A 27,777-nucleotide genomic window follows, 5' to 3' on the forward strand; every position below is an offset into this window, starting at 1 on the left:
GGTTTCAATGATCAGACACGAGAACCAATCTCTGAATGAGAGCGAGAGAGGGACGTATGTAGAGGTATACAATCTACACAGAGACGCACACAAAGACTTCAGGGTCAGAAACGTAGAATTGTGTGTGTATATATACATATACATATATATACATATATTCAAAATACAAAGCACGCCGAGAACACCAATCACCACACTGTGTAGAGTAAGAAAACAGACTCAGGGCTGATGGAAGTTATTTTGAACAAACCCTATGAGCCTATTTAGATTACATTTATAATATATACATTTAAATATGTTTTAAAAAGATGAAGATTCACCACGTCATTGTTTTACACTCTTCAGTGAACACACACACACACACACACACACACACACACACACACACACACACACACACACACACACACCATCAGTTCTCAGAGGAATATATGCACAATGACTTAAACTTCACATTAACACTTTAACAGGTTTGATCAGCTTGCATCAACCTGAGTCACTGCACCTGTCACACGACTCTATCAGCTCCTAAATCCTTTTACGCACAGCGCAAAGAAATCATCTCAGACAATCTGAGCACATAATTGAACAGCTCTCCACGTTCATTACGCAAACACACGCACAAAATCCCACTTTTTTCTCCATCTCCAACCTTTTTTACGCAAACCACAAGGAAACAATCCAAACCATTTACACGTTATTAAACAGTTCTCCAAATCCATTACGCACAGAACTCACGATCAAAGTAACACACTCCCTCCCCACCACCTTGTAAAAATACTGTAGTGTGACATTAAACTGCAGATATGAAAGTGCGCGGCGGCACCATGATCTTACTTTGAGCTGCAGACAGGATGTCCTGGTTACAGGTGTCCAAATGTCCAGGTGCGCTCTGGGGTCATGGAAATAAAGTCTGTAATGAGGGGACGAATGTCCAGAGAGTTCATGATGTCTGTGTTGGCATACATCAATTAATGGTTTGAGTCTTTTCTGGGTCATCATGGTGCTGCGTGTCTTCAACAGACGCAAGGCTGAGACAGTGCGCTCAGGTGAGGCCACAGAGACGTGAAGGCACAGACGGAACTCAATCAGTGTTTCTGTTTCTGATAACATGGCTCTTGTTTGTTACTGGAGCTTAGTCCTACACGATGTTACATCTTTAACTGTGAACCACTCGTAGACAGAGCATGGAGCGTCTGCAACCACGAGCCGGCCTCACGTTGACAACGTAACTTCCGTGAACTTGTGTTGATTAGGCCTAAAAATCATTAAATCAAAATCAAGAAATACATGTAATAGCCTACACGTGTCAAAATCTTTTCCCATTCATAAAGGAATGGGAAAATGGAATTTATAATTTGTGCAAAAATATTTGTAATAATTTTTTTTTAAAAAGGTCCCCCTCGCCACTAGGGGGTGCTACAGCACCCCCACTTCCTGCGGCCATGCTCAGGCTTGTAGTTAAGATAGGAAGAAAAATATCCTGCAGAAGGATTCAAGTTTGATGTGAAAGAAATGTGTTTACTCTTTCATGGTTGATTTGATCGTGACAGATGTGACAGACAGCGAATCATCCGTCCCTAGAAGGGCTTCATCACGCTTTCATTTATTACCCACTTTATTTACTCGAGGTTATGAAATTGCCCCGCCTTCATTTAGGACAGACAGAAACTTTAATAATGTAGAAAATAGGACATTGATTCAATAACACCAGTTTGTTAGAATAATCCTGAGTCACTGGGATCAGATGTGTTTTAGTTGTTGTTGTTGTTGTTGTTGTTGTTGTGTGCTTGTAAGCCTGGCGTGCTGCACTCATTGCAGCCCTGAACAAACAGCCGAGCTGCTCTGATCTGTACGAGCTGAACTCTGGCAGCTTATCTGTCCTGCTCAGAAACAGCAGCCTGGCATCGCTCGGGCTGCAGCCTGACTGAAGCTGATTCACAGAGGATAACGCTCAAACACACCGGACACATGGAGGACACCTTTGTGATTTACTTTCAATCAAACAAAACACATATTTGGATGGCGGCTTTGTTGAGTGAAGTACAAACAAAGTGCAGTTATTTAATAGGGAACTTGAAGTTATCCATTTCTGTCTCGTCTGTTCTACACTAAGAGACCCTGTCTGATCTCTACAACCTGCCGTCCACCCTAAAGATGATCTTGAAGCATCATGGTGGTTAAAAACCCTTAACTCTATAACATTGGGAACTTGCACACATTTTGACTGGGTCCAATCTGCACACGCTGAAGTCCTCCTCTCTCACTTTGATGCTTTGATTCGTCAGAAGAGCAAATAAAAGCATTAGCCTGTTTTGAAAATGAAGATGTTGCAATGCTGTTGCATCATGGTTGTTATTCTCTCTGAAGCGTTGGTGTGGGAAACGTGATGAACCTGGAAAAAAAACAGAATATAAGTTTAGACAGAAAATCAAATTCAATAAAAAACAAGGAGATGCCATTTACAATCTAAATATTGGCTAAAATAGCAAACATGCTAACCTGAAATGGGTCCACTCGATATCATTAAACACTGTTTCTGGTCCCGTAGCTCTGCAATGCAACACAGCTCCTGAGTTAGCAACCTGTTAGCATTCATTGTGTAAATAAAGTGAAGAGGAGACAGGATGAACACAGAAAGAAGAAGAAACTTTGCATCTTGTGCATTTTTTTTGGGGGGGGGACATTTTGTTTTAACCCTTTATAGGGCGCTCATTGAAATACTTTGTAATTCAACCTCAGAGTGTTATTGGGGGACATAACAGAACTTTATTTCTGTTTAAAACAAAAAAAAAAACTTAACATTTTTTATTTAATTTCGAAAAATAAACACTGACAAAGTTATCATATTTGATTCAAATGCCACAGTAGCAGGATCGGCGTCATAGGGTGCTCTCTTCTGATTGGCTGAGGGAGGATCACATGCTTCCCGACCTTACTGAAGGCTGTCCATATGTAATGTGTGCCGAAATTACCAAAAACAGTCACCAGCCCGATAAAGGCTGAATGTCTGTTATATGCAATATTAAATAGTACAGAGTGGGCGGTTGGGATTCTCCAGTATGAGACGGTGATGATTCTCCCTCTCCACTCAGGGCTGTGATCGTCTCTCTGTTAAACAAACACACGTGTTGTTCACATCACCATTTATTTTAAGTTTACAGCAATAACTAAAGTCAACACCAAGAACAGTGATTTCCTCCTGTCAAAGGACTTCAAGGCAAACAGGCAGGTAGTGGATGGAGAGTTTAACTCCTCCAGACAGAGAGGAGAGATGTGATTCAGTCTGTGGATGATCAAGACTCACGGGTCAAAGTCATTTATCTGATAGCATCAGTTTTGACCTCAGGATCACTCAGACAGGCACTCTGCAGAGTTTTATTGGTCTATCATACAGACAGATGGGAGAGAGGGAATTACAGTCCTCTTCCTGTCTGCTTCATGAGGGAGACGTCTGAAGCAGAGGGTGATGATGGCGTGTCATCTGTCCGTTCTAGGTTTCTTCATTAGCACTAAAAAAAAACACATTTAAACGGCCCAGTCGAGATCATCCACAAACACATCAGGAGATGACAAACTCAGTTAACTGTATATACAAGCCTTTACTGTACCTTTACCCTTTACTGTCTTTCAAAATGGCCGAATGTGTTTGAAGATTTGGTGCAACACTTTGCACTTAAAAGTAAAAAAACAAAAAAACAAAACAGGAACATTTGAACTCAGGGTAGAAATAAAATAAAGGAGGATTCAGGTGAGGTGTGACTCTGGACCGTCTCTCTCTCTCGTTTACACAGCGATGCAAAGAGTGTGTGTTTCCATCCAGCGAGTCTGTGAACGTGTGTGTGCAGCACGCTCGCTCAGTGCTGTAAAGATTCCTGATGGCTGCACCAAGGCAGAGAGGGACAGTCAGATAACTGTGTGTGTGTGTGTGTGTGTGTGTGTGTGTGTGTGTGTGTGTCTCATAGGTCGCTTTGTATCCTTAAAATAAGCAGCATATAGGACGAACGGCGTCCTCATTTGTTGAATGGCGTGGTCTGACCTCCACCTCAGCGGGGAGGAAGTGTGGACGACGGGGACGAGAAGGGAAGAATCCGTCCTGCATCTTTTCCATCTGCTCTTTCACACTTGAATGAATTCTGTACAAAGAACGATTCATTGCTTGATGGATTTTTATGATGATTTCAAACTTCAGTCAGTGATATATATATATTTTCTTTCAATATCTTTATTGACATTTTTTGCAGACATCACAATAAGAAACAATCACAGAACAAAAGCGATATAAAAGAGGTCCGCATATTTAACAAACGGAACAGGAAATGACAGTCAGTGATAATTTTGATCAGATGAATTACATTTTTAAAAGACTGGAAAATTCACTTTCTTCTATTTAATGTGGAGCGTTTTGATTCAAAAGTCAATAAAATAATAAAATCTTGACTCAGCATATCACACACACACACGCACACGCACACGCACACACACACACACACACACACACACACACACACACACACACACACAGATATAGTCACTTGGAGTAGGACGAGCAACGTGGACCAACACCGCCCTCTAGAGTTACTGCAGTCTCATTACAAACAGTGAAATGAGAATTTTAAAATCTCCTCGTCAATCTTACCACCAGGGGGCGCTAACCCCATTATATATTTTCAACCACACACACATACACACACACACACACACACACACACACACACACACACACACACACTCAGTGTCGGCTGTGATGAAGAAAGAGGAGACAGGATGCAGAGGGACAAGAATCATTAAACGTCTTTATATTGAATCCATGTTTTTTTTTTTATCAATTGAATTTCTAACATTTTAAATCTCATCTGGATTTTAAGCAGATTTAAATCTTGATTATTTTAATTAAAAGATGGGAAACATCAGGCTTTAGTTTCCTGTGGTGAACGGCTCCTCGTCAGTGCTGGACCGATATTACATCAGAAACTCTCTCTGTGTGTGTGTGTGTGTGTGTGTGTGTGTGTGTGTGTGTGTGTGTGTGTGTGTGTGTGTGTGTGTGTGAAGATTTTGACAGGAAGGATTATGTATTTGTGTGTGTGTTGTATCATGTTGTGTGCAGGGGGCGTGTCCCTCACTTTAAAGGTCGCGGCCATAACTGGGGGGACAAAAATCCAATTATGAATGAACTGGGGTTATTTGATATGATAAATTAATATTTCCCTCCTGAGTTCGTGGAAAAAAAACGTGATGTTCACATTTCTGCACCAAAGTGTGTTCACCCATCAGGAGGGAAAGTTAGTGAAAGTGTGATTTAAAGGGTGACTGTTGATGAGTATCTGTGAGTTTGTTCATTAAAGCAGCTTTTTCTATTCAATTTAAAGTGACTCAATCATCCATCACCAGCTGACATCCCCGACACACTACGGGGTCGTTGTCGTGATTGAATGTGTGACCTTTAGCTGGAATCCATCCTGCGTGGCCGTCGATGTGAACGTGCAGGAAAGTGTCCCTGCACGTTCATTGGTACGAAGCGGAGCGAGGGAGGAGTCCAAAAATCATTTCAAGAAGTCGGAGAAAAGAAGCGTTTATTCAATAATGCTCAGCAGACATGAAACACTTACAGGAGGCGTGAAATAAAATGACTTCATCTTTAAAGGCTCATTTTTGTGAAACAAAGAATTAATAAGGAAGAATGTTTGACTGTACATCTACGTGACTCTGTACACAGAAATAAAAAGGTATTTACAATCGGACATGCAGAACACTCGGAGCCGTCTGGACATCACCTCAGTAAACGTGTCTCAAAAGATCTGCAGCAGGACGAGACGGAGAGAAGACGAGAGGCTGCTCCGATCCGATCCAGGCCGATGTTCACCTAACTGACCAGGTAATCGGATATCTGACAGACGGAGCCGATCCACGTCACTGATCAAGACAGGCGGTTAAACGTTCCCAGCTCGTGAGACGTGTCCACTCCTCGTCTCCATGACGACGAGCAGCTCCAAAAGTACACTTCAGATTAAAACTTTTAATTTGAAAAAAAAAAAAAACCTGACATGTTGTTGCAGCTTCCTGTTTGCATGTGAAGTTAACAGTGTAGCCTCACACAGAATACCAACAACAACAACAACACAGTTATAGTCATGATATGAAAACATGAGCACAGAAGAGAAGTGGATCATGTTTGTCTCCATCACAGGCTGAGAGGAGTCGCACTGATTAAGACTCGCTGTAATGACAATTAAAGCCTCAATGATCTCATATGAAGTGGCTGACACGTTTGTCTGGAAGGCTGATTAAGAGCTCGTCTGTTCCTTATTGATCCCGTGAGAGACTCACACTTTCTTTAGTTTATCTAATATTGACAGAAACAAAATGTTTCTTTAAGTTGCGTCGCTGGCTTTGCCGTGTGTCGTCCCCTGGACCTTCCTGTCTCTGCACTGCTGTCCTTTCTAATGACACGAAGAGCAATGTTTAAATACTTAAAGTCGGGCACATTAGACCTCTTTATGTTTGTCATTTGAAGTGATTTTCACTGCATGTGTTTCTCTTCAATAAATAAATAAAAAAATCCAACTGTAAAATATTTTGCCTGGATCCTTTTTTTCTTCGCTCCATTTTTTTTTCCTGTTTGTAAAAATTGTTGAGAATCAAAAAAAAAAAATAGTCCCAACAAACAGTTTGTTTTGTAAGTCTCACTTCAAAAGCCCCTTTTACTCTCTTTTATATTTTTTATAATTATGGCGGTCATGTTTTCTTACAGTGTTTTCTTTTCACCACTGTCGTTACTACTAAACAAATAAAATAAAAAATAAAAAAACAAGCTGCCTTTTCAATATCTGTTGAAGATTTTTGTTATCTAACTTTTGTTATGAGAGAAGCAGCTTCAAAAATCTGATTTTCTCCTCCAAACGTTGAGAGACTGTTCAGGTGTTGCATCAACCTGGTGAATAAAGTTTCTTCTTTCTGAAGGGCCGATCTGTGATGACAAAGTATCTGAAGTTTTGGATTATTCTTAATGCACTTTATTTTCTATGGAATTAAAAAGAAGACACATTTCCATTCTCCTGCATCGATGTGACCTGATGTGCGTGGACAAACTTTAAGGGTGGCTGCATAAAGATCACGCCCGCTGTCTGATTAACATGCGTGTGAAACAGAAACACGTGACAGACGATGAAACTTTGAAGTTTGAATCCATTTTTTTCCGAGCGCCCGAGCCCTGAACTTTTAATCCAGCTGAGCAGATATTGGACCGGATGAAGTCCAGCAGGGAAACCTGCTCTCCACAGACGGAACAGAAGAAAAAAAAAAAAAGTGTGGATTTTTTTATTAACACACTGAAACAAGCCGTGTGAACACTGTGACTCCCTCTTTAACTGTAAATGGCTCCAGCTGCATTATCAGGTGAGGATGCTCTTTTTTCAGCAGGGGGCGACAAAGGCTCACAAGAAAAGTAAAGACATGAAGAAGAACATGGAATACATTAGTCATAGCCCTCCTGTCCCATGCCTGTTTCACAGCAGGCCTACAGTACTGATGTCAGGGTCTCACACATTCTGTGGAATAATGAAATAAACTTTTTAAAGAGTCCATGTTTAAACCTTTTCTTCATATATATATATATATATATATATAATGTTCAGTGTTTCTCTGTTTACTCCAAAGTTTCCAGTTTCAACAAAACGCATCATTTGGCTCCTTCGAGATGGTTTGTTGGAAACACAGCGGCGTGAAAAAGGCAGGTCGAGTGTTTGCATACACAGACGTCCGGTTTCCACGATGGATCACAATGAACGATTCAGACTCAGTCACATGTAATCCTCAAGACATGCATGCTGCTAACCTCCGACCCTGACTGTTCTCATTACGTCCCTTTGATTGACAGCGTGCAGATCTGTGACTCTCAGACGGAGAGGATTTCCTCCACTCAGCAGACGCCGCTCCGCTGGCCTCGCTCTGAGGCCGTCAGTCCCGTGAGTTCAGCGTCCAGTGAAGGTCACCACGTGTTTGCAGTGAACTATCTCGCCTCACTGCCTCTTAATTACATGTTTCGGTTCCCGTGATGGGAAAGAGCAAGCATCTGAGTTGAAAGTGCAACCTGGAGATGATTCGTGATTTCAACGCCACGTTTCATCATGTCATTGGCCACCTTCATTATCCTCTCCTGCAAGAAATATGACCCATTTCTGTCACCTGACAACACTCTCTCTCTCTCGCTCGCCCCTTTTTGTTTAAAGCTGCACCAGGCAAATTCTGCAAAGAGACCAGCCAGTCAGTCCAGCTGTGATCTGCTGGAGACCATTCGGAGGGGCTCAATCCAAATGTCCAGAATGCACCGGGGGGGGGGGGGGGCTGATGCAGACTTGCAGGCACCATAACTAGGAAGACTGCTGAGGCCTGTCCACAACCCACAATGCAACCTGTCCAACGTAGCAGCGTCAGCGTCACTCAGCTTCACAGATTTTATATCCAATAATTTATTGCTTCATGCAGGTTGCACCCTACAACTAATGTGCAAAACATGAAGCATGTCAGCCAGCAATAATCTAAAACCACATGCTAATATTGATGTAAATCTGAACATACAAGTGCTATAGGAAGTGATAATTATGCATTGATTTATTGTAGTTTTACAGCCTGTTTGTGACTTTTATCACTGACAGTTAGAGCTTTACAACCACCCAGTCAATCCAACACAACAGCTCTACCATAAACTTTACGACACGCTCACAGAGCTGATAATCCAACATTTATTTTACTGTGTAAAGTTAATGGAGTCAGCAAACACAATGCGCTCCACTGCGCCATGCACCGACTACAGTGTGGCTTCAGTAACAGACAGGAAGTCAGACGATCGGCCTCTCTGCAGGTCGACGTTGTGTTTATGGTCAAAGTGTTGCGTTAGATTGCAGGTGTGTGCTTCATGCTGCAGCTGCTCTGTGAGTGTCTCTGCACGACTGGACCTGATGACGCTCAACATTCAAACTGACATCCACAAAGGATCAGTATGCACGTCCTGGTGCTGGACATTTGGATTCAGCCGTTAAGGAGAACTTCTCCAACCAATGGAGATGATGAATTTGCAAAGATGAAGCTGGATTATAAAAATGGTCACTTGTCATCACTTTGGTTTGACTGTATTATAAAGAATTTCGTTTGTCATATGAAAGTGATGGCAGAATTTTACACATTTCCAAATGTATCAAACATATACAACATCCTGTCTCCATGTGCAAACAATGTGCAAAGTTGCCCAGTGCAGCTTTAACAAATGACCCGATCGGACCTGGACCTGGACCTGGACCTGGACCTGGACCGTTCAGGCCGGTCGACACTCGAGCATCTTCTTGAAGGCTTTCCTGAAGCTGTCGTCCAGGAAGGCGTAGAGGAACGGGTTGAGGCAGGAGTTGGCGTAGCTCAGGCTGGTTATGAAGTAGGAGATGCCGATGAGCAGCGGCGTGGTCCTCAGGTCCGTCGTCAGGGCAACAATGGTGCTGAGGTGGAACGGCGTCCAGCAGAACAAACACACAGCCAAGACGATGAACACCATGATGGTGACTTTCTTCTTGGCCTTGTCCAGCGCCTTGGCGTTGCTGTTGAGACGCATGTTCCTCAGCTTGTACAGCATCATGGTGTACAGGATGCAGATGGTGGAGACGGGGATGGCGAAGCCCAGGATGAGCGTGTAGATCCGGCTGGCTTTGAACCAGAGACTCTCCGGGCTGGGGAAGCTGAGCAGGCAGCTCTTCCTCCCGTCACTCGGGTCGACGTAGACGCTGGCGAAGACGGTGAACGGCATGACGATGAGAATGACGAGGATCCACACGCACAGGGAGATGATTTTGGCTGCTCTGTAGGTGCGGTAAGGCATGCGCTTTGACCTCACCGTGGCCAAAACCACCAGGTAGCGGTCAATGCTCATGACTGTCAGAAAGTAGATGCTGGAGAAGATGTTGTAGTGGTCGATGCTGAGGATGATTTTGCACAAAACCTCGCCAAAGGGCCAGTAGTGCAGCAAGTGTTCGGCTATGTTGATGGGCAAAACCAAAGTGAACAAATCGTCTGCGATGGCCAGATTCAGGATGAACATGTTGGTCACGGTTTTCATCTTCGGGGCTTTGAGGATGACGTAGATGACGGCCGTGTTGCCCGTCAGTCCCACGGCGCAGATCACCGTGTAGATGATGGGTAAAATGACGTAGAGGTCGGCGTAGAAGTAAAACTCAGAGGGCGGGGTGCAGTTCATGTCAGTGAGGTTCCCTGACGTCAGGGAGTAGAAGTCCACGGAGTCGTTGCAGACAGGCGGAGCCCCGCCGGTGAACGTCACGTTCTCCATGTTTGAAGACAAACTGACGAAGAGAATCTGAGCACTGATTCTCAGTCAGTCTATGACCTGAAGGTTTTTTTCTTTCTGGAGTGTTTTCTTGATATATACCTCACTCATCCTCTGTCAGTCTAAAAAGGTCAGTAGTTGAGTGAAAAATGGAGGTGACATAAAGGGGGGGGGGGATTACCCTCCACTCAGCTCAGTGGACATTCCGGTCTGTCAGTCCAGGAGGTCACTGAGCGGGTGTAAGCAACAGGTCAATTGCTTAATTTAAGGTCAGCGCTGTCTCAGGTGTCTCAGAAAAAAAAATAAAAAACGAGATAGAATCCAGGCTCCCTCACCTCCAAAAAAAGCACCAAAAAAAAAACAGAGTAGTGTTGGAGAAACTAAATCCTGGGAAGAAAGTTTGTCCAGAGAAAGTCTCACTGATACAGAATAAGTCCTCGTAAAATCTGATTTTTTTTTATCCTTGATGTTAGTTTGCTCCAGGTGCTTTCCTGATATTATTTTTCTGCCGTCGTTGATTTTTTTCTTTTTTCCCAGTTCCTTAAAAGATATGACACTGTTGATTTCTTCCCCTCTGGTTCCTTCCTTCACGTTTCCCTTCTGCTGTCTGTGTTGAAATCACATCTTGTCTGCCGATGTTGAGTTTGTCCTCGCTCAGTTTATCCCTCCCTTTGCGCCTCCTCCTCCTCCTCCTCCTCCTTCCTTTCCTCTCTCCTCGCCCGGTGACTTTAACGGCTTTTTAAAGGCTGCACGTGTCCACGATAAGGTTCAGGGTGGTAATTTATTGTAGCAAGTAGAGCGGTGATTCCTCGCGCTGCTTCCAGTGCGCTCTGAAGACGGTGCCAAGGTGTTTACGCACGAGCTGAGCAACAGAGAGAGAGAGAGAGAGAGAGAGAGAGAGAGAGATGAGGACCTCAGTTAGTTACCATGCACACACATTAAGCATCACTGTGGAGAGAGTGAATGTAGGTCATTAACAGGTGCGACTAAAAAAAAAAAAAAATCCAAAGAACAGGACGTGTTTCATTTTACGCACCAAAAACAAAAAAAAATATTATGCCTTCAGCCAGGCATAATAAAGCCCCTCTTATCACAGTAAACGATCTCGCGTTGATTCCATTTATCCAACATGTGGGGCAAATGTTGAAAAAACAAGTCTAAAGTTTTTCGTGAAAATGTGTGTAAAAAAAACAAACACATTAAACCTTCTAAAAACCGTTTTCTCTGGAGATTTTGTACGATCAGACATCATATTACAAAATAAATATCTGTTAAAAACAGATTAAAATGTTTTTAAAAGCTATCACAATAATTAAGGCAGGTTTACTTACATCTGTATCCCCGTTAAAGTCTCCCCCCCTCCGGTCTTACATCTGTCGGAGACGCGGAGCTCTCCAGCCTCCTCTCTCTCTGTTTCTCTCTCTCTCTCTCTCTCTCTCTCTCTCTCTCTCTCTCTCTCTCTCTCTCTCTCTCTCTCTCTCTCTCTCTCTCTCTCTCCCCACACTCCTTGGTGGCACTTCCACCGGCTGACGGCCCCACGAGCCCTCCGTGTGGATCACGTGGTCTGTGGGACTCGCGCTGCCCCGTCACGTCGATCAAAGTGTCCTCATGTCAAGATGTTTTCCCTTCTTGCTGCTGCTGGTGCATCAGAACTTTGCAAAGCCAGCTTGGTATGGATGCATGAAAATAAATCAATCAATCAATAAAAAAAAGAGACAAAAAGTCCAACAATCACATAAATATACAAACATGGACGCCCTGTGCACGGTCAGTCCTTCCACCTTGGTGCAGGTGGTGAAATCATCTTGACAGCACATCTGGCCAGATGCTGCTCTGCTCTCAGATCCATTCTGACTTTGAATCACTGACCTAAAGAATCCGGTTCTACACATTTAAAATCATTGGAGTGGATTCTTCCCTGGATCGAGCTCTTCGAGTATCTCACACGGAGCCCGTGTCCTTTCACAGGAGAAGACGACTGTCAGTTTGGATTTCATCACCGACTTCATGCCTCTCTTGCCACGTAAAAAAATAAAATAAAAAATGGGTCTCAGGAGGGACAGTGAAGTTTGAGACAAATTTTAATCTCAGCTGCGGAGTTCATTCAATGAAAGGTCAGACAGAGGCGCCTGGAGGGGACTTAAAAACTGTCCACATCTTCTGCTCTCACACATTTGGAGGAGTTTGGAAATAGGAAAACTGCCGCATAATGTCAGTCACAGCCATGGAATGGTTTCCCTCGCTGCCCCCTCGGCTCACTCTGTGTCAGCTCTGAATCACTGCAGAGCTGAAAACGTTTTCTGACTCACAATCACACTTTTTCCACACATCACACTGTAATATTTTACGCCCCTATATTTATACCACATTTCGTTTTTTTACGATGTATATTTTTGCCTTTTTACGCTTTTATTGCAGAGACAGGATAGGTTTGGAGATGAGGCACAGAGAGAGAGAGAGAGAGAGAGAGAGAGAGAGAGAGGCTGCCACCCGCAAGTGCTGCAGCTTCTGTACGCGGCTCGATTCCCTGAACCACTTGTCCACCGGTGCTCCATGCTGTCCACGCTGGCAGCTCTGCTGAAGGAGAAGAGGAGGCACCGAGGCCTCGGAGGACGCCGCTCTCTTACCGCTCCTCTTTTGTCTCTGCGAGCGACAGAGAAGGAAACCGAAAAGAAGCGATGTGAGAATGAATCAACATGATTTGAGCACTAAATGGAAACCATTAAGCCTGTTAAATATTAACAGCATTTCATTAAATAACACTTTTAAGGATCTGAACCGTGATCGTCTCCTCCTCCCTTCTTAGCTCGGCTGCCTGCAGGCTTATAAAAGCTTCTTCCTGTTAATCTCTCCTCTTCTCCAGCTAAATGGATTAAATGAGCATAAATGATCATCCCTTCCATCTGGATTCATGCAGAGAGCGTTTCACCTTCCCGGCCATCTTTCCCCCTCTTTGCTTTCTATAAGCCGTCAGTCAGACATGCTGATCCCTCACCTCAGGTTTACAGCCTTTAGAGCCGCTCTGTCCCGTCCTCCGTGTGTCCTCACTGCTGCTTTCCGTTTATCGCTAAAAACTCTCAAAACTTACAATCACAACTTTGATCCTCATGTCGTACAGGACAGATTGTTTCACCTGACCTCATGACAGAGAAGAAGAAATCCTTCAAATGAAACTACAGCGACGATATCACACAGGAGAGAAATACAAAGAACGTCTCTGCAGGTCACGTGATCCTCGGTAGACTTTCGCCATTCGAGCAGGAAATTAAGCCGACATTGTTCGATCCTCTTAATTTATCAGGAAGTCGTCTTCAACAACAGAGACCATGAAAACGCAGCAACACCTTAAAGGAGATCTGTTAGAAACTTTAAGTTCTTTGTCTTCTATATTAATGCTATTATATTTCTGGACATTTTATGAGCGGGGGGGGTCACTGAATGTGTAGCTTTATATTAGATTGCTTACTTTAAGAACATGTCTGTGACCGAGCTGAGACCAAAGAGGAGGAGAGATGTGAATGGAAGCGCTCGCTCACAGAGAGAACGTCTGATTTATGTGCTGCAGGTCAAAGAAGTGAAAGACGACTCTGACTTAAAAGGCCTGCCAACAACAGCTGATGGATGGACTTCACCGGAACATTCGTATGATACACTGATACTGCAGAGTACACACACACACACACACACACACACACACACACACACACACACACACAAACACAGGAAGTGCATTAAAGAGCACCATATCGGGAATGCTGACTGAGCGTTTCATGCGGCTAATGCTAACGCTAACAGGAGGAGGTAGGAGAAGCTGTGCACGTTTAGCACATAGATGTATAAGACACCTGAAAAGACACCGGAGTGCATCTGAAAGCAGGAAGAAGAAGATTATTGGACCTTTAAGTTACCCGGAGCTGCTGCAACTCAGAGCTGAACATCCTGGTTCTCCATGAAAGCCCTTCCTGTGAGCGCACAGGGAGATTTCCAGAGAACATTAAAGTCCCCACACAGACCGACGGCTCGGCTTCCATCATGACTCATAAAGTCTGCTTACGTTGGCAGGGGAGGAAACATTCCCCGCTTTAGCATCCTCCAGTGAGTAAACACGTAAAAGCTCGACGCGCCAATAAACGATTCGGAGAAGCCTCATAAAAAATGAATTTCTCGTAATAGCTCAATAAAACGAACCTTCTAATGAAATGCTTTAAAACACATCTAATCGTCCAGGACACTGAGTGCTAAATGATCAGAGAGATCTATCCAAACAAACCATCAATAGTCCGGGAAACATCACTGCACGCCGTCTTTAAGAAAGCTCCGCGCAGCAATAACAGAGCGGCGCCTGTGATCAAAGGTTTACGAGCGCCACGGACACCAGAGAAGAAGAGCAGGCTGTGAACACACATATTCATGACCCAACATCACCCTGCCTCTCAGGCCGTAAAGTACAGGAGTCTGTGATACGCTTTAAAATAACAGGGATATTCAGAAGATGCTTCAGTGGAGTCGTAATTATTCATTTGTTTCCAACCAGCGTTCATGAATCTTAATTGCTGCCAGAGGATTTCTGGGTGATTTACAAATATCAGTGTTTGCATCCGGGTTGTCACAAGGTCATGAACTGTTTTGTTGCAAAAAAAAAAACAAAAAAAAAAAACAAGATGTATTTGAATGCAGGGGAGGTCATTTTATAAAACTAGCTTGATTTTCAAAGTAGCATTCTTGCCGTGCTCCGTTTTCACCCTCCTCCGCTGTGCTGCCTAAAAAGCCCCGCCCCTCACTTACATGCTCGAGCGCCATTGGTCCAGAAGTGAACGTCAGCTCAGGACCTAAAGACGATGTTGTTGTTGTTGTTGTGGAGGAAATGACCTACCTGGCCTTTAAAGCACAGAATCCTGTGTGGACTGAAAAGTTGTTAGGTCACATGTCGACTGTGTGTGTGTGTGTGTGTGTGTGTAGCTGTTTGAGTTATGTGTCATACGTGTGTGTGTGTGCATTAGTAGTCATATTTCACCAAGAAGTGTTGGCAGGCTTTTAGCTGGTAAGTGCTCTTCTTCACTCTCACACACACACACACACACACACACACACACGTTGCACACGCTGGTTTTAAGCTGTTGCGCTGCGTGTCAGTTGTTTATGGGTGTCGAAGTCACTCCAGTTGAACAGTAATTTAGTTTCTTGCTAATAGAGGGGCAGAGGTTAAATGAGGAAGGGAGAAATGTGTTTTTTTTTCTCTCTCTTTAAGTGATTTTGATGTTTTTATTCATTTGGATTTATGCAGGCAAGCCGGGAAAACTGTCAACATGATAACCGAGGCAATACAGCAAACTGCGTGAAATGAAATTGGAAGTAGTGTATGTGGGGCAAAAGATTTATGCATGGAAGAAGAAGAAGAAGAAGAAGAGAAGGGCTTCAAAATGATTTTGATGGAAAGATTTAGGAAGCAGGATGTGAAACAGAGAAGGAAATAAGGAAGAGTTGTTCAGGTGAAGGGAAGGCTTAGGAGCAAACCAGGTGACGGAGAAATGAGTGAGCGAAAAAAGAAACCTGTCAATATGTATATGAAATATGAATCCATAGTTAGTGTCAGACTTTTTAATCATTGAGGCACGCGTTGGTTTCTTTTGCAGCATGTTCAGCGTTTTCTGCCCGCTCAACACTTAAAGTGTGATGGATGACCTCCAGAGCAGCCTCAGATCTTTGCACCTCCCCCTCGGGAGGGCAGGACCCCAATTTCAGAACCAGTGCTCTGGTCAATGGCAAACAGGTGTGTCAGTGGTGGAAGCAGGCTGGCAAACTGGTTCACACATAGAGAGCTAAAAAGCCTCTGCATGTTTCTAATAAGCTCCAGCAGCAGAAAGCTGCTCAAACTAGGATCAATGTTGGAGATGCTTTTGAAACATGGAGAGACGTTAGAACGCAGAAAGCTTTACAGACCCATGCAGAGCTGGCTAAACACTGAAGCTACAGTGTCCACCTCATGCAGAGCTGGCTAAACACTTAAGCTACAGTGTCCACCACATGCTGAGCTGGCTAAACACTGAAGCTACAGTGTCCACCACATGCAGAGCTGACTAAACACTGAAGCTACAGTGTGCACCACATGCAGAGCTGGCTAAACACTGAAGCTACAGTGTCCACCACATGCTGAGCTGGCTAAACACTGAAGCTACAGTGTCCACCACATGCTGAGCTGGCTAAACACTGAAGCTACAGTGTCCACCACATGCTGAGCTGGCTAAACACTGAAGCTACAGTGTCCACCAACATGCAGAGCTGGCTAAACACTGAAGCTACAGTGTCCACCAACATGCAGAGCTGGCTAAACACTGAAGCTACAGTGTCCACCACATGCAGAGCTGGCTAAACACTGAAGCTACAGCGTCTCTACATGCAGAGCTGGCTAAACACTGAAGCTACAGTGTCCACCACATGCAGAGCTGGCTAAACACTGAAGCTACAGTGTCTCTACATGCAGAGCTGGCTAAACATTGAAGCTACAGTGTCTCTACATGCAGAGCTGGCTAAACACTGAAGCTACAGTGTCCACCACATGCTGACCTGTGTGAGAGGAGGGGGCGGAGGGAATACTTATTTTAAACACTGGGTGTCAGAGTTACATACTGCTCCTTTAAACTTCCAAACGTTGGGAGCATTTCAAACACTTTATCTTTGTAGTTAAACACAAGAGGAAAAAACACAAATGGCTGTTTGAACAATACAGCAGCATGGTTTTCAGGAAGTGCCCCACGAGGTCTGACCCCCCCCCCCCATGGGTGAGCAGAGATTGAAGTAGGATCCCTGTGAAGGCTAAAAGGTTGATGAGGGAGAAATGCTGCTTGGACGTCTCGCCGGGTGAAACTCAGCAGCTGCTCAGAGAGCAGTTTGTGCCTCTCAGGTAATCATCATTAAACTCAGGTTTATTGTCATCGTGTTCAATCTTGGCACCCCGCGGTGGAAAATTTAATCACACGCACACACGCTCAAATCGACCGTGAGTTTACCGAGAGCAGCGTCTGTACTGTCAACAGTGGCACTGTGCTGTGTAAACCTACACCACAGCAGGTCATCAGTCTGTCCACTCCTGACCTATCAGGACGGTTTTTAATGATATTGCAGATTCATTCAGTCAATCTCATTGGTCCTTGCTGGGGGGCGCCACTTTGAACTGCATTTGGCCCTCACGTGAAATTCAACCACCAGAGGAGCAGCGATGTAGCTGAACACATCCCTGAGTGGTGACTTTATTTCTTATTCTTATGGTTTATTTTGAAGGGTTTTTACGCCGTTTTTCAGCCTCTGTACAAGGGGCGTGTGCTCTAACCACTAGGCCACAGGCACCCTCATTAATGACTTTCTCAAGGAGGTCTAAGCCCACGAGAATCTCTGTGTTTTTGTTCATCTGGAAACTGTACCGCAGCTCATCACTCCACAATTTTTCATTCAGTAATCAGTGAGTGAGTAATCAGACCCTGTGTGATGGTTGAACTGGTGACCAGTAATAACAGGCTGTCGCACATTCCTCCCCTTGAGTGCAAACGATGATTGCCTCCTTTCTGCACTCGTCCTGCATCGTCTTTCATCCCTTCTTTTGTTTCCTCTTCCAGCCTTGCCTCCCATCTTCCCCCCCCCAGTTCACCGAAGGTCCCTCAGACTTTGACTTGTCTCGTCCCTCGTGTTCTGTCCAGCCTCACTTCCTGCCTCCTCCTGCCTGTCAGGATGATTAGCCTTGTTTCTCCAGTTGCCTGGTAACCTGCGTAATGACAGTGGCCTTAATTTTTCCACTCTGGTCCAGCTGTCCAAATGGAAAACAGGGGGAAAACATTGTTATGGGTGTAAGGTGGCTGTCAGGTGAGGTCATTAACTTGATACAAATGCATGTATGTTATCTTTAATTATTAACATTATCTTATTTTATTTTATATTGTTTTATATTATATTTATGTTATTTATTTTCTTCATTTTTATTTCTTAATTTTTTTCTTTTCATTTTTTTTTTTTTTTGTATTGTTGGGGGTGTTTTGTTGGTCTATCCGTATAAGGGTGGGAAAAAGTGCTTTAAAAAAAAGTTGTAAACAGAAATTGTAACTGTGAAATTGAGGACCAGAACCTCAATTTCACAGTCTTGAGTGATTTTTCTTTTGAGAAAAAAAAAAAAAGACTTGATACAACTGTTAGAGTTCCCAGCTCTTTTAATTCAGCAGCTGAAGCATGGTGACCTTTGCATCCAAAGACAATAATGTTCAATAAATTCTGGGTGAAGTCAAGAGTGAAACACTCGGCTGTTTGCGTGCACATACACAGCTCCTTCATTTTCAGGACATTTCTGCGAGTGTGTAAGCCCCATTAACCTAACTTTTCCACGGTGACTTAAAACGACTGTTATGGCTCGATGATGTCGCTGGATGATTGTGAGGAACATTTATGAGCGATTAAGGGAGAACGCCGTGATTACCTTCTCCATCATCATCAACATATCCGACATTCTTTCATCTTCCAACGAGGCAGCCAGGAGACGGAGACGCAATCACAGAGCCCCGAGAGACAGACGTGAGGATAACAGGGAGGATGAAGAGGAGATTACAGGAGTGAGGAGACGACAGAGAAGGTGATGAAGGGTGACAGTGGAAGTGTGACTCTAATCATTTTTGACTTGTGAAGGCATGCCGAGGCACAACAACAGAACAAATAAGCAAGTAGTCTTTGTGCAAAGTTTAAAAAATCGAACGCAGAGGAGTGTAACAACAAGGCGGATGTCTTTTGGTGATGAAGCTGTGATGGTGAGGAATTACAGTGGCTGTGACGTGCAAAACAAAATCACAATTCTACAAAGTCCATCCATCCATCCATTTTCTGCCGCTTATCCGGGGCCGGGTCGCGGGGGCAGCAGTCTGAGCAGAGATGCCCAGACTTCCCTCACCCCAGACACCTCCTCCAGCTCTTCCGGTGGGACCCCGAGGCGTTCCCAAGCCAGCCGAGAGACATAGTCTCTCCAGCGTGTCCTGGGTCCACCCCGAGGCCTCCTCCCGGAGGGACATGCCCGGAATACCTCCCTAGGGAGGCGTCCAGGGGGCATCCGGACCAGATGCCCGAACCACCTCAACTGACTCCTCTCGATGTGAAGGAGTAGCGGCTCTACTCCGAGCTCCTCCCTGGTGACCGAGCTCCTCACCCCATCTCTAAGGGTGCGCCCAGCCACCCTACGGAGGACGCCCATTTCGGCCGCTTGTATCCGAGATCTCGTTCTTTCGGTCATGACCCAAAGCTCATGACCATAGGTGAGGGTAGGAACGAAGATCAACCGGTAAATCGAGAGCTTCGCCTTTCGGCTTAGCTCCTTCTTCACCACGACGGACCGATACAGCGACCGCATGACTGCAGACGCCGCACCGATCCGTCTGTCGATCTCACGCTCCATCTTCCCCCCCAATCGTGAACAAGACCCCGAGATACTTAAACTCCTCCACCTGGGGAAAGGACTCCCCACCGACCCGAAGAGAATTCTATAAAGTTTGAAGCAAATTTTGAATTTGAAAAACATTTTTACATGATGTAAAACAAAATTATAAAACCTCAAACACGTTTACATTCTTAGAAAACAAATTTGACAAGATGTGAAACACGTTTACGAGAGCTGAGACAAATTTGCAAGTGGCTGGAAATGTCTGTTCTCAATGCAACAAAAGGATCCGGAGTCAGTCGGTGTCTTTGTTTGGTTTTATTCTTCTGGCAAGTTGAAGGAAGAAAGCTTGTCAGAGTGTCGAGACAGACGGGTGTGCTCAGGTTTTTAAGCCTTCATGCTTGAACCAGGAGTGTCGATGCAGGTGCAGTCGAGACGTTTTGTCATGTGTTTCTAACCATAGCAGCACGTGACACAACAGTGATGTCAAGGCATCTTCAGGTCTGAGTGTCTTTGATAGTTATGAGAAAGCGTCGTCCACGCGGTACAAACGAGACAAGAACCTGTGAAATCATCGTCGCGTTTGTCACGCGAGTTCACTCTGAGTAAAAACGCGTCCTTGAAAAAGTCAAGTCCATAAACTAATTTAAAAACAACAGAATCTTGACAGGAAGGGTACACAGCGAAAGCAGGAAGTGACCCGGAAGTAATGGAGGGAGGGGTCGTTGGCGAACAGTGATACGAGTGATACAGCGTTTGTGGTGACAGAAAAATGTTTCGCCCTCATGTGAGCCCGATCAGACGTGGCTTTATACCTTCCTCTGATCGCCATGGTAACAGTCTCACACCTGACAGTCGTCTTTCTTACCATTGAGCCCTTTTGGGAACTGCCTTCAGGATTCTGCTTGTGACTCGTGAATCAGTGAGAGGTGTTGAACACATTTGTGACCTGCAGACCTGAGTCCTCGGGATCACGGTTTGCCCCCCCCCCCCCTGGCGGCTCCTGCCCTCAGGTGAAAGTCTTCATGTGACAAAGCTCTTGCCTTGAGGGCACCTTCACCTTGGGGCTGTCAGACACAGATCCCTCTCTCTCTGAGACACTTCCTCACGACTGCTGGAATCAGGAAGGACTGTGAGAAACAGCCAGGTTTGTGTAGAGTCTGTTACTGGTGAAGAACTAAAATGATGCTATGAGCCATGAAAGAGATGAGTACACGCTATGTTTGTTTGACCACTTTGAAAGACTTCACAAAACACATGCAGAGACCCCACAGCATCCATCTGCCATGTTTCTCCAACGGTGCACCATGCATACCATAACCATCTCTGAATGGCAGGCCTTAGCTGCAGGACTCAAGCAGACGGCCCATAAGCAGCAGGATGATTTACCATCAGATGGAGTAAAACCAGAGTGGACGCTTTCCTGCAGAAACAGCCAGTTTAAATCATTGGTTTAAACTGAAATGTGTAATAACTTAGAGAAACCACAGATTTTCATTCAGCATAATCTTCAGGTCAAATGCAATACTGAGCTCTAAATTACTTTAATCCCTGTGGGATGCTCTCTGCACGGGAGTCAGACTGAGACAGTTTGTGTTGCAGCTTTACTCTTCTGCTGTTTTGATTCATTTATTTCGTCTTATTAAGGTAAATGTGATTCCAGCTTCCCCTTCTAAATATTGCATTTTACTTTCTTTTTTTGACTTGCAAATTATTCCTCGCTAATTGGTTTGTTTAGTCTTTCCATTTTTCTGTAGTTTCGCAGAGAGAAATCATTAAAGTGAACAGACAGCGCTGAATGCTAAAGCGTAAAGTTTGTCTCTCATTAATGCAGCTCTGCTTCATTTCATTCATTTCTCTCTGTTCATTAGCGTCACCGCCGTCCTTTTCGACTGCAAGCTAGGCACTCAATAACTGCCTGCATTACTTATTTGTGTCTGTAAATGTTTCATGTTTTCTCTTCACTAATCCTCCCGCGGTAAATCAGCGTTAATTCCTCCTTAATTGGAGCTTTTCTCGATGAAGCTTTTTGCACGCTCTCGTTACGAGTGGCGGTGTTTCACTACATGCTGAAGCAAACTTTCTGTTACTTATATTTATTAAAGTTTACAAACTCTCACAAATGAGCATTTAGAAAGTATTTAGTTTAGTATGGGATTTGTAATATTGCTTGAAGACTGTTGAATCTGTAATTTGATTGGCTGATTGCTGCTGCCATCGTTTGACTTTTCCGAGCAGATTCGCTCAAGTTTGAGTTTTAAAGGCTGAATGTTCAACGTGTCACATAAACAAATCAAATCCAGTCTCTCCTGTGTCTCTGAGTCCTGGAGAAGCTCCCGCCGGCTGTGTTGTTGTCAGAGCTGTGTTTACATCGTGTTTACATGGACCTTGTTTTCATCCAGGACTCGAGAATAGAAGAATAACAAGGTCTACTCACTGCTTATTTGGATCGATCGCAGTCATTCAATTTAAATGCAATGTTTAGCTATGAGTTCATCACAGTGTGCTAACATTAGCTGGGAACACAGCAATGCAGGCCACAGGCAATTACAGCTCGAGCAAAGGACACTTTAGTCTGCCTGTGCTTCATGGTGCTTCATTATGGTGCGTTATAATTCATGCATGAATCGCCTTCTATGCTGATGATACTCAGGTGTACCTATCAACACATTTCTGCATGCCTTCCTGACATCTCCGGCAGATGTCTTCCCACCACCTGAGACATATGAAAGGTTTGCATGCTGGGAAAAATGCCAGCTCTAACAGTGAGTAATTCTGTGGGTTAGAAGATGCTATAAATTATGGGGCTTAATGAACATCTTTTTTAGATTAGATTAGATAACTTTATTGTCCACCGTGGTGGAAATTTGTCTTTGGCTTCTCCGAAATACAAAAAACACACAGGGCAAATTAAAAGCACTCCACAAAGTACAACAACACGCAATAAATACATAAATCAATAGTTGTGCAAACAGGCAACAAAAAAAAAAAACATCCACTATATTCTCCTGTGCATTCAGAGGAAACAAGCAGCCTCCTCTCTCCTCTGTCTGCTATCGAAAGAAGGATTTAGAACATCATTATTTTCACCAACTACTTCCTTCCCTTGACCAATATGTAATAATCACCTCTGATATTATGCGGGGTGAGTGGTATGAACCAAACACTCCTCTGTTGTCTGTATATCATTATCTGCGAGAGCCTCTGTTTGTATGCATGTCAAGCAGCCCTGAGGAAACTGGCTGTGCTTATTATGGAGCGAGAAGCAGAGTGAGAGAAAGAGATTGAAAACGGATCGTGTCAGTGAGGGACAGAAGGAGAGGCCAATTTACGTGAAATTGTACGTGTGTGTTGTGTGTGTGTTGCAGCTGTTGTGTGTGTTGTGTGTGTTGTGTGTGTTGTGTGTGTTGCAGCTGTTGTGTGTGTTGTGTGTGTTGTGTGTGTTGCAGCTGTTGTGTTAAAGGTGATACAGAAATAATTCTTTAATAGCATCTTTTTTTTTTTAAAGTCTTTCAAAAGGTCCTTGTAGCAGCATCGTAGCTGATGAGGATATGCTAAGACACTCAGTGGGGCAAAAAAAAATCATGCACACATGCCGGTTGATTAAAAGCTTCCAAAGCTGAGACGAAGTAACGTTTGGCTGAAACAGATGTGCTGGGAGATGTTTCACATTTAAACGCAGCAACAAAATGTGAGGCATTTTAAGCCACTACTCTTTGATAAACTGTGCAGTATTAAGTCACATTAAAAGGTAGCTGAACTTACATAAAGGACGATTGAATCTGAGTTTCAGGGAGGATTTTTAATTCGCCAGTTTTCAGCCTAGCCAATCACAGCCCAAATCTGCTGCTCCCACCCAGTTAGATGATCCTCAGCGAGCTTGCTGTTTGTTGACCTAAAATTGTGTGATTGTACTCTTAACACTGTGGCTTCTTCTTTTTTTAAATTATATATTTGTTTGAGTTAAAAATCAAGAAACAGTCAATCATGTCACATTTTCTCGACAGAATTTCAAACCAGCTAACGTTGTGTTGCTGTTGAAAAAAATAGATTGCATTGTGTAACTGCGTGTTTGTGGAACAAGAAAGAAGCCTTTGGTTGATATGTTTTCCCTTCCCCACTCTGGAGGGCCCACTCTGCGTCTCAGTCTCTGTGGAAACGGTCACTTGGTGGTCGGACGAGTGCCTTCTATTGCGAGTGTCCTCAAGTATCATTGATTTTTGCATAGCAAGAGGCCGTGGCATAATGACTCGATCCAGAGCAGTTCATGAATCGAGGAGGCTTCTCTCAGTAAATAATCTTAAAAATGAAAAAAATAAAATAAAGGCCAGTCTCAAATCTGTAGACGGTGTGTGTATAAAGGTGTCATATGTGTGATCTCGCAGTCTGAAGCAAACATGAATACACAGCGACATGTAAGAGTTGGAACAGTTCATCAATAAGAACTCTCAAGAGTGAATACTAACACTGCTGTTCTCTTGGTTGTAAATAATTAATACTGACTGTATCCTCAACTCTTTGTATTGTCTCTGTCCCTTAATCCCTCCTCTGCCACTGTCATGTTCTCTCTGTCAGGAGATCTTTGATCTATCATTGATTGCTGCCCTTAGCATGCTTGCGCCAGTGAAAAAGCGCTGCACTGAAGAATGAGCTTTTTTTTTTTTTTTAACTCCCCAACCTCCTCGGTGCTTCCAGATCAAAAATACATTGTGTTTGTGAACATTTCAACTCCATGCCAGGATCAGCTGAAACATCGGCGTGTTATCTCGAACAGTGGAACAGAAAAGCAGCAAAAACTCAGGCTGCATTATTGAAGCGGGTGGCGTTCAAAAATGTAAGACGTTGGGTTATTCAAAGTTGAGGAAGGCGTCGATAAAACCCTCAGAGCTCAGGCTATAGGTGCAATGTTTACAGAGCCACACAGACTAACTCATCAGACAAGTATGAGGATTTATTTCCTCACTGACAACTTCAAATTGCGGCGTGCCATCGCAGGCAAACTTTATATTTGATTACTTTTTTAAACAGATCTCTATTTTTTTTTACCTGCAGTTGTAACTTGCATGTCATCATTAAAGGGTGAAAAGACCTTCATTCAGAGCCGTGACTGTTTGAAGTGCTGCCTGCTGCAAACCACTCAGCAATGATTGTTGCAGGAGATCAAACACGGGGATTAATTTGTTCGACTTTTTCTTTTTCTCCTTTTCTTTCCGTTTTCTTACATTTATATCTGAACCTGTTTACCTCCCACGTCTGTCACGGTTCCTTAGTGAAAAGATAGAACCCGTCCTCAGAGTCATGGGTTTGTAAATCCGTATGTGTGTCTTAGCTTCTATTTGTAAAACATTTGTAGTCCTAGCTGTTTAGTTGTATAACGTATCTTACTTGTATGTATGAGTTTGTAAATTAGTACAATTTAAAGCTCACATCTCCTCCTCTTCAGTAAGGTTCAATAAGAGTCAGAGCTCCTCTTCAACATGTGTGTGAAGTGTGTTGTTGTAAATCCACTCTGATCCTGTATTTGATCATGTCTATAAACCCCTCTATTTCAGCCCTGCTCAGAACAGGCTGTTTCTGTGTCTGTAGCTTTAAATATGTAAATGAGCTGTGTCTGACCACGCCCCCTCTCTGGAAGGGCTCGGGTGTACTCGCTGCTTTCTGGCTCCATGTCCTATTGTTTACGGTGAGAAGGCAGACTCAGAGGGCAGAACAAACACCTAGCTGTGGGAGTGTCACCCACCTGGGGGAGGGGCTACTGCCCTTTGTGATGTCATGAAGGGGAAATCTCCAAACGGCCTGTTTGAGCACACATTTTCTGAACAGTGGAGCAGGCAGAAGATTCAGAAGTTTATAGACAGACTAGAGACATGTTAGCGTTAGAGAAACATGGTGAAGAGGACTTTGCTGCATATGTGACCTTGAAGTTATAAATTATTGTAAAAGTTTTAAATTATACATACTTTTCATTATTTTTACTGCACTTAAATTGTTCCATTATTGGTAATCCCTTTTCACCCCAAAGTGTTCATTAAAAGTTATTTTCAACGTTCTGTTTAATTTTTCAACTATGAGCTGGACTGTTATCTCTCTCTCTCTCTCTCTCTCTCTCTCGCTCTCTCTCTCTCACTCCGGGCGATCTTATTGCCAATTTAGCAGCACACGTTTTATGACCACAGTGCAGTAAAAAGCCTCTGAGCTGAAAGTCAATGTGTCATAAAACAGATGGCAACTAAAGGGCCCACAAAGTTTTCAAGATGTGCAGAAGTTTTGTGCAACAACAAAGCATCACCCCCCCCCCCCTCAGTTTTATTAATTGAAGTCCTTTTATTTTAGTTTGGTCCATCCGTTGATGTATTTGTTTTTATATGTAAAGCACTTTGGAAACTCTTGTTTTAGAAGATGCTGTATCTAAATAAATGAAGTTATATAAAAAGCATGATTTGTTAGTTAAAGATATTATAGTAAAGTGTAACGTGTAACTTTATGTCTTTATAGGTTGTTGGGTTTTTTTTCTTTTGGGGGGGGGGGGCAGGTATCTATTTTGCATGCTTGGACGCCATGAACAGATAACAATTTAGCGATAGCCAATTACTGTAACACTGACTCTGGGTGCAGCCTAGAAGCTTCTTTCTCTCTGATTTATTTTCATGTTCAAGTGGAAACTTTAACAGTAAGACTGCAGAAGTGGTGGAGGGACAATATCTCAACTGTCACACATGTTTATACAAACAAATCATCCTGAGAGGTCGGCCAATGGGAGCAGTAATTGCACTATTGGCAGGTTGCACTCCGCCTCATTTGCATATAAACAGTTTTGCACATGGACGATACCTGCTGGACTACAGACGAGAAGCAGAACATTTTAGACACCAGAAATGTTATCAGCCTTCAGAATCCCAGTTCATGCATTCATCCATCCTTGATGAGAAATGAATTGATCGCCAAGTCTCTCACTAGACACTCTTATGATATTTTATGTACGACATCAGGCATGCTGTCCCGTCTGTGGCGATTGCAATTAGCCACATTTTAAGATGGGTTCAGAAAACACATCTTAACGATGTGCTGTCGTGAATCTGACTGGAACCAATCACATTCCAACATGTATACCACGCTTAGAACCAAAGCAAAACACATGAACTTCATGCAAGAGAACATACATCGATCTGTCAGAAATTAGCAACAGCTAACAAAGCAGTGGTTTAAAAAAAAAACTAAATTAAAAAAAGAAAAAAAGAAACAAGAAATAGAATAATAATAGAATAAAGAATAAAGAAAGAAGCACGTTTGGGTAAATGGATTCTTCATGAATAAAAAAAAAACTATCATTCAACGTCTTCCAATCTCTGATATGAATGTGATTAGTTTGCTCCTGGAAAATGCCAGTCACTGTCTGCCTTCTTGGCTTTTGACATTTATGTACTCTGCCGCCTTGTGATTTTATTGTTCACGACATAATTGATTTTGGTTAACTCCTGGATTGATTTGGGTGTGGAGCAGAGGAGCCAGTGGCTGCAGTGGTTTAAAAAAAAAAAAGTAGAAATCACATTCGGGTTGATCGGAAAATGTTTTCTGTCTACAGTTTCAGGAAAGGAATACTGTGTCCGCATGACATTGTTTTACAGCTGTCTACATCACTGAACTCTTAAACCCAACATACTTTATGTTGTTTTCCAAGTTTTGGGTTTCTGCATCTCACTTTTTGAGCAATGCTTGGAAAACCTTCCACATCTTGAGCTTGTCTTTCTCGTGGAGTCCCCCAGGGGTCTGTTTTGGGTCCGCTTCTACTTACTACTTCCATGAAATCCCCCCCCTCCTTCTCTACCTTGTTTTGTGGGAAACCCCCCCCCCCCCCCCCCCGCCCCTCCTTCTCTGACTCCCTTCACTCTGTTACCTGCATGGACGGGGCTTCAGAGTTAATGAAGGCAGCCAGCTTACCTGCTGCCTGCTTACCTAAACTCTGAGATCAACGGAGGTGGCTGCAGCATGTGAATGCCTCGTCAATGCCGATAGTTTTGACTGCGTAGGTAAAATATAAGTTTCCTTTATT

At 43.6% G+C, this 27,777-nt stretch overlaps 1 protein-coding gene across 2 annotated transcripts in view; it reads right to left on the reverse strand.

The window, feature by feature from the left end:
* Window positions 1-8,494: 8,494 nt before the first annotated feature.
* Window positions 8,495-27,777, reverse strand: part of npbwr2b (neuropeptides B/W receptor 2b) — a 135,838-nt gene continuing 116,555 nt past the window's right edge. Inside the window, exons 2-3 of one of the 2 annotated variants that reach the window (XM_079359800.1) lie at window positions 11,656-11,816; window positions 8,495-11,186 (exon numbers count right to left, since the gene is read on the reverse strand). In XM_079359800.1, coding sequence (XP_079215926.1) covers window positions 9,311-10,327 — 1,017 coding nt within the window. In that variant the 5' untranslated portion in view covers window positions 10,328-11,186; window positions 11,656-11,816 and the 3' untranslated portion in view covers window positions 8,495-9,310. Of the gene's footprint in view, window positions 11,187-11,655; window positions 11,819-27,777 lie in introns of those variants that run through there. The other variant, XM_079359799.1, reaches the window with a different exon arrangement.

Source organism: Symphodus melops (assembly GCF_947650265.1).
Source record: "Symphodus melops genome assembly, chromosome: 13".
NCBI lineage: Eukaryota > Metazoa > Chordata > Actinopteri > Labriformes > Labridae > Symphodus > Symphodus melops.